Source organism: Aplysia californica, unplaced genomic scaffold (genome assembly GCF_000002075.1).
Source record: "Aplysia californica isolate F4 #8 unplaced genomic scaffold, AplCal3.0 scaffold00344, whole genome shotgun sequence".
In the NCBI taxonomy this organism is placed as follows: domain Eukaryota; kingdom Metazoa; phylum Mollusca; class Gastropoda; order Aplysiida; family Aplysiidae; genus Aplysia; species Aplysia californica.
Window position 1 is genome coordinate 850,233 of NW_004797614.1, and position 13,335 is coordinate 863,567.

Genomic DNA, 13,335 nt, shown 5'->3' on the forward strand with positions numbered 1-13,335 from the left:
AAAAACTTGGAGGCAAATTTCAAAATTTTGATTAGAGCTCTCTGCAAAGCGCGTGTTAGTGCAAGCCGTGTGCGGAATCGGGACCTTTCATACTTCGCAAGTCTGTGTAATTGAAATAAAATATTCGCGTGTCATTAGATGGGTGATAGTAAATTATACCTACAGTATATGTTGTAGCTTTCTGTTCAAGACGGACAGATTTTCAGTGTCACTACATCTTGCCCTCCCACAGTTGTTACAACTCTCACAGTGCACGGGTTTACTTTAGCCATTCAAGTTATTCACTGCTCTTCTCTGAGTTTGAGCAATAATTTGAGTCTGTCAGTTCATAATATGAATCATGACACCCTGCCTGGTTCTTGATAGTCGAAGTTCTTGTTCTAGGCCCTTCGGAACGCTCAAAACAGGATTAATTTTTTAATAATAATAATGAGAGGAAAATATTATAACAGACTGAAATACTTATGTCAAACAAGACCCCAGTACGATATTGAACACTAACATGTTGTTGACTGGATACATCTTTATTGTACTCATGTGTGCTCCCTTTTTCGAGCTGTTGAGCTAGTAAATTTTTTCAGGAAATATTGCTGGACACCCTGAACATTTTACTGGTTGGTCGGTCGGTCGTGGAGAATACACATTTTCCCCTGAAAATACACATTTTCATATTTCCCAATACTCATTTTGGTTTTCTGTGGTTGGCGTCTCTGCACTGTTTTAAGTTATCAGTGATCAAAAACTTTTTGTTTTGTTTTGTTTTTCCAGGTACAAGAAAAGCTGAACCAGGAGCAGGAGGACAAGGGTTCGATGCTGGGAGTGGAGCACATGTACAAAAAGTACATCCGAGCGCTGGAAAAGACCAAACCAGACTGCCCTCTGTGCCGTCGAGGATTTCAGCGGGAGCAGGAGGCGAGGGAACTTATCCTCAAGCTGCAAAATGACATGAGAAGGGTCCCTGCAAACATGAGGAGGGTGGAGGAGAGCTTGGGGCGACTCCAGCAAAGATACGATCAGCTGACACAGCTCAAGGCTGTCAGAGAGACAGCAACTGCCCTCAAGGACAGAGACATCCCTGGCCTCAAGGTGACGCTGAAGAAAGTGGAAGGGGAAGTGCGGGGGTTGAAGGAGGAGAAACAAGCTAAGGAAGACGCTCTCATGTCGCTGCAGGTGGACCTTGACATTGCAAAGGGGCTTCACTCCGATGTTGTGTCCATGGATCGCTACAGGGGGGAAGTGCGGGAGTTGCAGCGTAAGGTGGAGACACAAAGAGCTCTCTTGCCAGCAGGAGGCGCCACGCGGTCAGTGCATGATGTCATCGCCCTCCAGGAGGAAAAGCAGCTAGAGCTGGATGGGGTGAACCGTGGGCTTGACCACAAGCGAGACAAGCTGAGTGGACACCAGGACAGACTGCTTAGGCTCAGGACAAGAGTTCACGACCTCACAGGGGAGAAACTGACCATTGAGGGGGAGTTGCAGCAGAAGACTAAGTTGGAGGAAAGGAAAGTCACCCTGACCAGCGACAACGCCACCTACCTGAGAGACATTGAAGAAGCCAAAGCTCAGCTCAAGCCCATAGAAACTCAGATTGGCAAAATTGCTGCAGAAAAAGATAAGTTGACCCAGCAGAAAGAAAAAATGATGGAAGAAGCGAGGGCGGATGTAGATGTTGTGAAGAATAAAGGGTTGGCCATAAGGGAGCTGAATGGACAGGTAAAAACCTACCAGCAGTCTAATAAGGCTCAACATCTTACAGAATGTAAGGAAAAACAAAATAAGTTGAGGAGTAGTCAGGAAAGGAAGGAGGAGGAGAGGAAGGACCTGGAGGCGAGAGTCAACCAACTGAGGGAGGAGGTGACCAGACAAGACATCAAGAAAAGGTCACTGGAAGACACTATGACTCTGCATAAAAAGCAGGAAGACTTGCGGGGGGTGGAAGAGAAAATGGGAGAAGTTCGGCAAAAGCTGGGAGATTTGGACATTAAGAATCTGCAACGAGAGCGGACGAATCTTATGGATGAGGAAGATAAAATGCGAGAAGATCTTCATCGAGCCACAGGGAGACAGCAAGGCTTTAAGGACCAGATCAAAGCAACAAAGAAAGAGCTTAACTCTGACATCTGCAAAGACGCAGATAAGAAATACAGAGACATGGTCATACAGAACAGAACTTTGGAAATTGCTAACGGGGATCTACAGAAATACTACAAGGCTATGGATTTAGCTATTATGAGATACCATCACACAAAGATGGAGGAGATCAATGTGATCGTGAGAGAGCTGTGGAAGAATACCTACATGGGCAACGATATCGAGACTATCGAGGTCCGTTCAGAAGATGACGACGCAGCTACTTCAGGTTCTGCGACAATCAAGACGCGTCGCAACTACAATTATCGTGTGGTGATGATCAAGAACGGGATCCCCATCGACATGAGAGGTCGATGCAGCGCTGGTCAGAAGGTTCTGGCCTCTCTCATCATCAGACTGGCCCTGGCTGAGACTTTCTGCGTCAACTGTGGAATCCTGGCCCTGGACGAACCCACCACAAACCTTGACCGCTCCAACATTGAGAGTTTGGCGTTTGCTCTTGTCCGGTCAGTCCCAAACTTCTTTGTCTTCTTTTTTCTTTAAGTTTTTCCATCTTTTTTCCGTTACTGCGGGCTCCTGTGGTGTAGTGGTCAGGCCCTTCGCTTTTGCACGCAGGAGAATTAAGTCGGATTCCAGATCTTTCTGCTGGGATGCAGTATCCCTGTCATCCCCGGCTTGCCCTGACAGGCAGGATGGGAAGTCCGCCTCTTAAATGATCAAAGTAGATGGTTAGTGGGTGCTCTGGTGTGGTTTGTTCCTTATTTCCTATCAAACGTCTGTCCTCGTTATCTCTTCTCCTTTTTTTGTTGTTGCGAGCTCCGAAAAACTCTTGCTAAGACACGACTGATCCTAGATTTGTTGCGGTGAAACCTATTGGTACTTAAATGACCAAAACTGAGTCAATAGTGCCGTAAAACAGCGACTCAATCAATTAACGAATCCTCCTTTTTTGTGTTTGTAACTCTCTTGTAACAGTAAAACCTCTGATCTACGGCTCTTGTATTACTTTAATGTATTGCAAGTGTTGTAAAATGCTGACAAAATTATCGAAATTATGTTAGTGAGGGCTTTAAAACACCAAAAATTATTTATTATTTGCGGGTGTTTGGAGGGTGCCACTGGTTGGTCCTACTTCTAGAATTCCCCTATATTGTCTGTCTGTCTTGTTTTGTTTTTTTTTCCCAACAGTGATGTGTGACAACCTTGTTCTACACTTGGAATGCTTTTTTCTAAAACATCAATGCCGGATCTAGTGCAGTCGAACCTGCCCTGACGACCACCTCTATAAGACGGCCACCTGTACAAACGGCCACTTTCCGTTCCCCCTCCTTGCGTTTTTTCTATATAATTTAACTGTGTAAAACGGGTACCTGTCCAACGCTGCCGCGGTCACCATATTTCAACACACAACCCCTATCTTACCAAGCAATAACACCTGTCTTAGACGGCCACCTTAGTGACTCCGTTAAGTTTTGTCATAAATTGTGCATTGGCCTCTGGCGTTGTGGGCGAGCCGTCATAATAATCCAAGCACCTGTCATTGTTAGGTAGTCCCTCCAACCGATCAAGTTGCGTAGGCCCCTCCCACTGTTGACCAATAGGTACCAATATTCAACTTATGGTGAGGTAAGCGCGTGATCCCTCATAACCCATATGCCCCGCCCAGAACTCATACTCTAATCGTAAGTGAGGTGAGTGGTCACTGTTTACCCAGTCTGTAGCGAAGTAACAATGGACGTCAACGTGAACTTGTGACAGAAACGTCGCTCGTGCTCCGAGTGGTGGCGACCCATGTGTTTGTTTTAATTTGGCACTCGGTCTTCCATTTCGTTTTATTGTCATCCGTGTGCAAAATCAGCAACAAAATAAAAATAATAAACAAAGTACAAACCAACAACGACACAAACAACAGCAATACGGCTACTTTCGATTGGGACCTCAGATGGGAATAGTTTGTTTTCTTCGTGTTCCTGCCTAAGACGGCCACCTGTCTTATACAGCCACTTTTTTTCTTGACAATGGGTGGCCGTCTTACACAGGTTTGACTGTAGTTGACTCACGAACATATTTATAGAATTCTGTGAATCGAAGTAGTATCGACTTTGAATTCCAGCTTGGATACGCTCAAGATCTACTTTTGCTTTTGTTACCCCGAATTCTCCGATGGTGGCCTGATTACTGTAACAATTATGACATAGGCCTAAGAATAATCTGTTCCTTATTTTGCTGTTGCTTTAAAAAGCTGTCCCCGTAGAATTATGCAAATCTAGATGGCCAAATTATGCAAGAAAAATGCAAAATTATGCAAGTTACCGTAATGCCGTTTGCGACATGTTTTGCCCTTTTTGAAAAGAAGAATTTTCATGTTTTATGTACAGAAAAATTGAAATCAGAGCATATTAGTATCAGTTATCTCTTGTGTATTTGGAAAGAAAACAATACGCATCAGTCAAAAAAACCAAAAAAATTTAATCTCTGTAACTTTCAGCTGTAGATCCAAAGAGGAAAGAAAAATGTACAAAAAAAAAAAAAGAAGACATCTGGACCTCTGATGCTGGCACATCACTAAAACCAGGGACACCTGTCAAACATGAAACATCAGGAGACTCGAGAACAACTTTTGATGGATTGGAAAATTGGACATGCTGAAGAAACAAAATCCCTCGCCCACCATAACAATAGGCTAGCCAAGATCTTCTAACAAGGGAAATAACCAACATATCTTTTAAATGAGACTTATTACGGTGATTACTTCCCTTTAGTCATCCGTTGCGGAATTACGCGAAAAACGCGGCCCAACGGGGACAGAAAAGCAGGCTTCATCGGAGTTGCGGTTAGTCGGGCCCATTATCGAGACATGTCAGTGGAACTTTCAAACCCTTGTTCGTGACATGACCTCGTGTGAGTAGTGCGTATCGGGGACTGTCGGTTGTCGGGATCAACAAAGTTCATTCACACCGGTCGCATTGGGCGAGGTGTTTTTCGGGATTTAACAAGTATGGGATGACAGGGGGGAGGGGGTGGAGGTACTTTTTTTTTACACCTAGGCTTTAAGTGTTTGCCGTGATACGTGTACTAATTGAGGATAAAGGAATAAGAAAAAAATAATCAATGTACGGCTTGGGCGCGATTTTTTTATTTTTTTAATAATATTTTTTTTTGGGTGGGGGAATGCCTTGAGTATTCGATCGAAGTCATACGTTGTTACTGTATGAAAATGGGCGCCTTTTGCATGGAAGAGTAGAGTTATGTGAAAGCTGTTTTCAAGACTACGAGAGTTTCAGCATCACTGCAACCTGCGCTCCCGCGGCTCCCCCAGTCTATCCAACTCCGACTCGAGTACATGCTCTCTTTCAGTTTTTACCTCTACTTTGAGAACCAAATGTGAACTTATTCCTGTAAAAGTTTTGTCTTGCATGCTTGCCTCATAAAAGGGACCGGGAACACCCCCCTCTCCCTTCCCCAGTTCCCCTTATGACTGGTTTGCCTTTGATCCCGATTTTTTTCACCAGACCCTGATTTTTTAACTCTGAAATCCTGATTTTTAGATTTCATAGATTGGCTGGTCTGCCTTTTTCAGACCTGACACTCATCCCGATTTAATCGGGATATCCCGATTTTTTGCCCCAAATCTCAAGGATCCCGATTTCGATCGCCAGTATCCTGATTTTTTGTCGTTGCGTCTGTTGCATCCGATTCTTTTTTCAATTGGGTTTATTGCGCGTGCCGTGATACAGATACTAACTGAGGGGAAAGGAATAAGAAAAAAAAATGAACAACCTTCGCGCGATTTTTTAAAATTTTTTTTTTTGGGGGGGTGCCTTGATTGTATATGCGATGGAAGTCAAACGTTGTTACTGTATGAAAACGCATGCTTTTTGCATGGATGATTAGAGTTATGTGCCAGCTATTTTCAAGACTACGAGAGTTTCAGCATTGTTGCAACCTGTGCTCCCCCAGTCTATCCAACTTCGACTCGAGTACATATAGCTGTCTTTCAGTTTTCCCTCTATTTAGAGGCCCAAACGTGAACTTATTCCTGCAAAAGTTTTGTTTTGTATACTTGCCTCATAAAAGGGAACCAGGAGACACACCCCCCCCCCCCCCCCCCTTTCCCCAGTGTCCCTTATGACTGATTTGCCGTTGATCCCGATTTTTTTCACCAGATCCTGATTTTTTTACTCAAAAATCCTGATTTTTAGATTTCATAGAGTTGCAGGTCTGAACTTTTTCTGCAATAACTTTATGACTACCTTGTTCTACCATCACTGACGTATGATTACTTTGTTCTACCCTTTTTGTGATGTGTGGCTACCTTGTTCTGCCGTCACTGTAACAAGTGCCTACCTTGCTCTGTCTTCACTGTGACGTGTCATGATAAGTCACTCTGTGACTATTACTATTAATTCTTTTGCTTGAGTTTCATCGCATGAGCTCATTTCTGTGTTGTGACCTGTTGTCCTTGTTGTCTGTCTCAGAATCATCCAAGAGCGAAGTTCCCAGAGACATTTCCAGCTGGTGGTAATTACTCATGACGAAGACTTTGTGGAGTTGCTTGGACGGACGGAATATGTGGATCATTTTGTGCAAGTCAGCAAGAATGTAGAGTAAGTGTTCCAGTCAGCAAAAATCTTGAGGGAGTGTTCAAATCAGCAAGTCTAGAGTAAGTGTTTAAGTCAGTGAAAATCTTGATTAAGTATTTGGGTCTGCAAAAATCTGAAGTGAGTGTTCAAGTCAGCAAAATTCTAGATTAAGTGTTGAAGTTAGCAAAAGTCTTGCTTGAGTAATGAGAGTGAAGAGTAGAGCAACATTTGTGAGGCATCGCGGTGAAATCAGGCGCCTGTCAAAATATCTCATTTGAAGATACACTCATTTTCTTGCCAGTTTGGTAGTTTCTGTCGAATTTTTGTTTTTTGGTCCAACACCTTTTTGTGTCCATTTAAAAATAAAGTTTTGAGTGGATTTTACTGGGGAAAAAACATTGATTAAAGGCACAAAGAATGTAAATTTTCAATTTCCAAGGACTCTCAAGCTGTGGAAATCATCAAACTTTGACCACCATTTTCACGCTAATTTTACCTCTGAATCCGGGCAACCACAGCCTCCTTCAATCACAAATATCCTGACTTCTGTTCAAGATGGATTTGCATTTTTTTCCCTTGAAAGTTGACAATTGAACAAGTTTTAAGATGATGTTGCATGTCGAAAAACTGACAAGTGCTGATTCCACCGTGTTGTGACACATTTGTTTTTGTAGTTCCCTTTATTGTTCCTACAAAAGAATAGTTCCATGGCTGGGCATCACACTTGACTCTCACCCACTACACCAAAGCGATCTGACTTGATGTAAAAAAAAATTTGTTCTGGCCCCCCCTGGAAATCGCGGTCTTGCTGCCGCATTTTTCAAGTTCCACAATAAACCTGCAAATTTTTGCAATTTTCGCAATTTCTTGCAAATTTAGCCGGACATACATCAACTGTTTAATTTTAACAGAATTTTTAATAGGAAATGGTGCGAGTACGGAGTCGATACGTGAATCGTGGTATCGGCCCAGCTCTAGCCTACTGGGCTGTACCAAAGATCGTTCATAACAAGATAGTTCACTCGGCCAAAAGTGTTCACAGAAGTCCATGCATTGGTTCAGATGGCGCTGCAGTCTTTGTTTTGAAGCTCTCTTTCGTTTGTCTAGAAGAAGAATAGGAATAGCAAAGTTTGTTAGTTTCGCTTTTATTGCTTTTCACACATGTAGGGTAACTCTGTTCACAAAGTCTGCACTTTTTCAAAGAGGGCGCCACCGGATTTTGAGGACACTTTTTTAATTGGCTCAAAGTGAGGAGTGAACTATCTTGTTATGTATGATCTTTGGCCGTACTCTTAAAGCTATAACCGGAAATTCAGGCCGGAATACAACATGACTCTACAAAGACACGGCAAGTGCCACAAAAGTAGTTCTGACACTGAGGCATAGATCTAGATCCAGCCATGGACAAATTTGTAACCCCATCAAAGTCAAAGACAGACACGAAAATGACAGTGACCGATCATCTTGGGCTATTTCCAAACAGTACATTTGTGTCAGCAGACAAGAGACTGAAGTATTGTCAGTGGAGCAATATTGTGTTGCAAAACGCAAGAGCTGTGCTTACACGCGAGTGGGCGCTATAGAAATAATTTTTTGACTAAACATCATGAAAATTCTAACACTTCTAGATCTTTCCATGAACCAAGTAGGCTACCCAGTATGTACTAAAGTTGGTCAAATTTTATGCATTCGTTTAAAAGGGATTACGAAAACTGAGGGTTCCCTTTTTTGTTTCATGCGGTATTATATTATGTTTGGTCGATAACTTATTAACGTACTTGTCTGTTGTTACTAGTAAACGTTGTTAATAAAAATTTTATTGTGCATCATGATTTGTTAAAATGCTGTTCTGCTTTTATGCTGCTCAGATTGTCATGTTTTTTAAACTGAAAATTTTAAGCCCATTTTTATGCGCCTGGGGTGGGAAGGTTGCAATGTTTAAGCAGTTTACCTTGCAATTTTTTGCAATTTTTCTATTTTAAAAATGCAATTTTCCGCGGGGCCAGGTTGTTGTCACAGAATCTGATATAACGTTGGGTGTCCCTGATCGGCATTTGAAAAAGTTGACAAGCCAGAATTTGTTTGGGAAGTTAGATGTCTGTTCTAATACGTATTTGCTCATGGTATGATGACTATAGAATCTACAGAGGGGAAATCTCGGCATTTTCTCAAATGGGAACAGTCCCTCTTTAATGCTTAATGGTTTGTTTTTTTAAATCATGTACTGGTGACTGCTGACTAATGTAAGTTGGAAGGTGCTACTGGTAAGTCCTATTCCATTTCTTTCCCTTCTGTTGTTTATATCTATTTTTTCCCTGTATTACCTGATCGTTGTGGTTTCGATGGGCTTCTCTTCCCTCAATTCCTCAACATATCAAGTCAAAAACACAAATGTCACTGGGTTTCTTTTTCTCCCACAGGGGCCTGTCCAGATTGTCTGTGAAACAAGTCCAAGAACTTCATTCAAGGTAGGCAGGAGATGGATTGAAGAGAGTGGAAAGACACCATCTATTTATTCGTTCATGGAGGGAAGAGAGTGGTGAAAGAATACCATTCATTCCTTTTTGGATTGGAGAGAATGGAAGAACAACATTCGTTCTTTCATGGCCCTGTGAGGGGGAAAGGAAACTATTCATTCTTTCGTTTGTGAGGCATTGGGGTGAAATCAGGCACTCGTCAAAATAATGAAATCGAAGAAATCGTCATTTTTTCCTGTCATTCTGCAATTTAAAAAAAAAATTGGTTAATAGATTAACACTATGTCCATAGAAAACACATTTATGTGTGGATTTTACTGAAAAATGTTGATTAAAGGCACAAGAAAATGTAAATTTGCTGTTTCCAAGGACTCTCAAGCCATGGAAATTACCAAACTTTGACAGCCATTTTTTGGCTAATTTTACATCTGAAACCAGGCTACCTCCACCTCTTTCAATTGCAAATATATTGATTTCTTTTCAAGGTAAATGAGTGGGGGTCTTTTTTCATTGAAAGCAAGACAAAAGAACAAGCTTTAAGATGGTACCATTAACTCCACGTGCCGTAAAACTGATGAGTGCCTGATTTCACTGTGTCATGACACATTCGTTCGTGGATTGAGGAGAGTGGAAAGACATCATTCATTCATTCGTGGACTGAAGAGATTGGGAGGACACCACCCATTCTTTCCTTCTAGTTTTAGGTTGAGAGGAGATGGACTGAAAAGTAGAGACGAGCGTGGAGATTACTGTCAGTGGAAAGCAGAATGTGACAGTACAAAAAGATGAAAATGAAAAATTGTTATATTTGTACTTCGTAGTAGTAGCCTACATGTTTGATCCGTGCAAACTGAATTGATTCCTTCTCTCGGATTATATTTTTGCATTGAAATTTTCACCTTTCCATCCCAGAATCAAAGATGTGCAGGTATTTGATGTGACTAAGAAAGTTTTACTTGAGGTTTTGGTGTGGAAGTCCTAAAAACTTGTATCAGAAGTGGTTGGCCTGTGGTGCCAAAATGTCGACTTTGGCCTTTGTTATTAACAGTATACTTGTGGAAATGTTTGCAAGTTATGATTACTTTTGTTTTGAAACACAATGATGCTAGTCTGAATCTTGCACGCAGCTTAGGGGAGTTTTTAATAGTGAGGTTTATTGACATGAACTGATGTTTGTTGAGATTGACACGAGCTGAAATTTGTTTTACATGAGCTGATGTATGACTAGGAGGATTTTTTAAATTGACTTACATAAGCTGATGTTCCTTGAGATTTATTGAAATGAGCTGACGTTTCTTGAGATTGACATGAGCTGACATTTGTTAGGTTCAAGGAGGAAATGACCCAGGCTAACTTTGGTTTGTGATGGTAGTCTTGTATGGTGAAAATGGCAGTGAAGGGTTCCTTGTCACCCTGGGTCTTCTTAGCTTGTCGTATACTACTTCATTTATTTATGTATTTGAAAAATGCTTTCAAAGATTTGGGGAGGGGGGTGTTGACTCTTTTTTAAGGGGGTGGGGGGGGTGCTTTGATCAATTGAGCTAACAGAGATAAGGGGAAGCAACATTCCAATTAGCAGCCCTTTGTTGTAACCCAAAAAAAGCCATTTAGTAGATTATCCTGTTGATGAAATACTGATTCACCTTGTCTAAGCCTGATTTAATAGAAGCATTCATGGCTTCTGGGACTTCTGTCCTATTTGTTCTGAGGGTCCCACATGCTCCAGTGCCGCGGAGGTACGGTTTGTCTAAAAGTTCTCGGCTCTCATAATAATTATCCAAGTAAATGTGGTGGCCCTTCTTCAATAAGCCACCGTAAGCCAGAAACCCTACCACATTCTTTGTTGTGACCCCACAGTCCTCTGGTAAATCCACCAACTCGTGGTATAAGTCCATAGTATCATTGCCTGTGTATAAACTAACATGCCTCATAAATCTTAATTCCAAATTTTGAAGGTTTGGCCGGGCTATATTGTACACTTTAAATCTACTAAGTCTCCCTTTCCAGGAGCATGTTGCCTCATCAAAACTGATGTTTTGAGATGGTGCATAAACACCTGTAGAAGTGTGTTTCAGGTGAATGAAAAAAATTCCTGAACTTGAACAAGGGGTCTGATCCGTCATCAGCACTGTTGTTAGCGATGTGTGTAAATTCCACAGAATATTTTGAAAACACCTCAGAGACATATTTTTTTCTCCAAAAAAGTGAAGTAGAAATAATTTCATTTGTACTTCACTACTTTGAAATGTCAGGTTTTTAAACTAAACCAGTGGCCATGAGAAGAGCTAAAAATCTCATTTCATCCAGGGTTACGTCTTCCCAGACTTTTGAGCTGCAAATGCTCGGGTAGTTCATAAGTAATGTCCCACTAGCTTGCTGCATAATCATTGGTTTGATCAACCCGCTTTTCAAAAATATCATTTACAAACAGCTGGAAGAAATCTGTGGGCTGGGGATTCTCAGGAAGATCCGCTAATCTAAGAGTCCATGTATGCCAACAAAATGCTCTACATTAGGAGCAGAAGTTTCGCGAACCCTGTTATTTTGTAGATCTAGAACAATATCTCGATCCCCGGCAGTTTGAACCAATGGTTCCCGATGACCTACTTCTCCCCTGAAGACAGAATGAGCCTCAGGAATAATATCATCACCTTCACTGTCATTATCATCTTCCTCTTAAAACATGTCAAAGAGGTTCCAAAAGTTTAAATTCACTGCCCTTTTCCATCAGCTGTGACAAAAAGTAAACAGAAGTAAACTAGTCACATGTACTTTCGATTTTGGCTGTAGCTTTCTTTTCTGTGCAGGAACTACTGGAGAAATCTTCTTTGAATGAAGTTCAAATTAGTTTAAACCATTTCCCGTAGCTCTGTGCATAAAACCTGGTCTCAAGTGCACACGGGTGTTATTGCGACTGTAAAAAAATTATTTCTCAGCTTGTAGTAAACCTAATCATGAAAGATTTTGCGGGGCAATTAGAAGATATGTGAATGGGCTTTATGTATTTCAAATTAAATTCAATTCGGGTAATGAGTAATGTGATGTCATGGTTTTTAGGTCAAAAGACATCTGTTTTTGTACAGTGCTTTGTTGTTTGAGTGTTTACATAGGTTGTAGAAAACTTTGACTTTCCAATAAGTGTCAAATAATCCATACATGTACTCTTGGGAAATACATTTTGGGGTCAAAGCCTGACAAGCAGCGACATAATCCAATTTCGTGTGATCAAATTTGAAAGAGCTGTCAATACACAAAGCCACATCACATGAAGTACAGTAGTACCTTGTTTGAGCTCTACTCTAATGTTTGCATGAGCACAGTGAAGACCTATACTAAGCTGATCTGCTTCTAGCAGCACCTCTTCCTCTGAAACTACCAACACCCCCACCCTTCCTCCCCTCAGTTTATGTGTTATTACACAAATTGGTAGGCTTACTACCAAACTCAAGTTGTTATAATTCAAGGTAAAAAGACTGGTGTGTTCTCAATCTTATTTTATTGTTGTCCCAATTCACACAATTTGAATGTACTTATTACTCTTGTTATTGAAATGTTTTAAAATGATGTATTAATAAAATTGAAAACAATATTCTGGGGTCAAGTGTTTTTGATTTTGTGTGTAGCCTATTTTGGTCAGTGTGTTTGTGTGTCTTTCGGTTCGTGTGTTGTCTAGTGTATTTGTGTGTCTTTCGGTTAGTGTGTTGTCTAGTCAGGGTGTCCAGCAATATTTCATGAAAAAATAAAATTTACTACCTGGAAAAAAAATTTACTACCCAGCAAATCAAGCCCCACACCAGCTCGAAAAGGGGGTTCATTTGCACCGTCAATAACGTAATATATTATTTTTACATAATATATGGAACGAAAACAACACACAACAGAGTCCAGTCGACAAAAATTAAGGATAGACAGACGATCGGAAGCTTGCTCGCCGCTAGATTCAGTTTTAGTAAGGTTTTTACGACGCTCGCAACTGCCTAGGTCATATGAGCGACAAGTTAGTTGAAGCAAAATGAGACATTCCGTGACCGTGGAGCGCGGAAGTCGCGTTCTTTGGCTTTTTGGAGACTTTAGGAGTTAAAAAGAAAATTTAGCTCCCATGCCTCTTTGAAAATGGTGGGCGTTGTACATAATTTACATGTAAACTTTGTACCGTGTTAACATGCAAACAAAGTTCAGGTAAC

At 41.2% G+C, this 13,335-nt stretch overlaps 1 protein-coding gene across 4 annotated transcripts in view; it reads left to right on the top strand.

Annotated features, from left to right (window-relative positions):
• LOC101847050 (DNA repair protein RAD50) overlaps nucleotides 1-9,514 on the top strand; it is a 59,615-nt gene extending 50,101 nt beyond the window's left edge. For all 4 annotated transcript variants that reach the window (XM_005102834.3, XM_013085104.2, XM_005102836.3 and 1 more), the window contains 3 exons: nucleotides 769-2,597; nucleotides 6,570-6,698; nucleotides 9,095-9,514. In XM_005102834.3, coding sequence (XP_005102891.1) covers nucleotides 769-2,597; nucleotides 6,570-6,698; nucleotides 9,095-9,146 — 2,010 coding nt within the window. In that variant the 3' untranslated portion in view covers nucleotides 9,147-9,514. The remainder of the gene's footprint in view (nucleotides 1-768; nucleotides 2,598-6,569; nucleotides 6,699-9,094) is intronic.
• The last annotated feature ends 3,821 nt before the right edge of the window (nucleotides 9,515-13,335 follow it).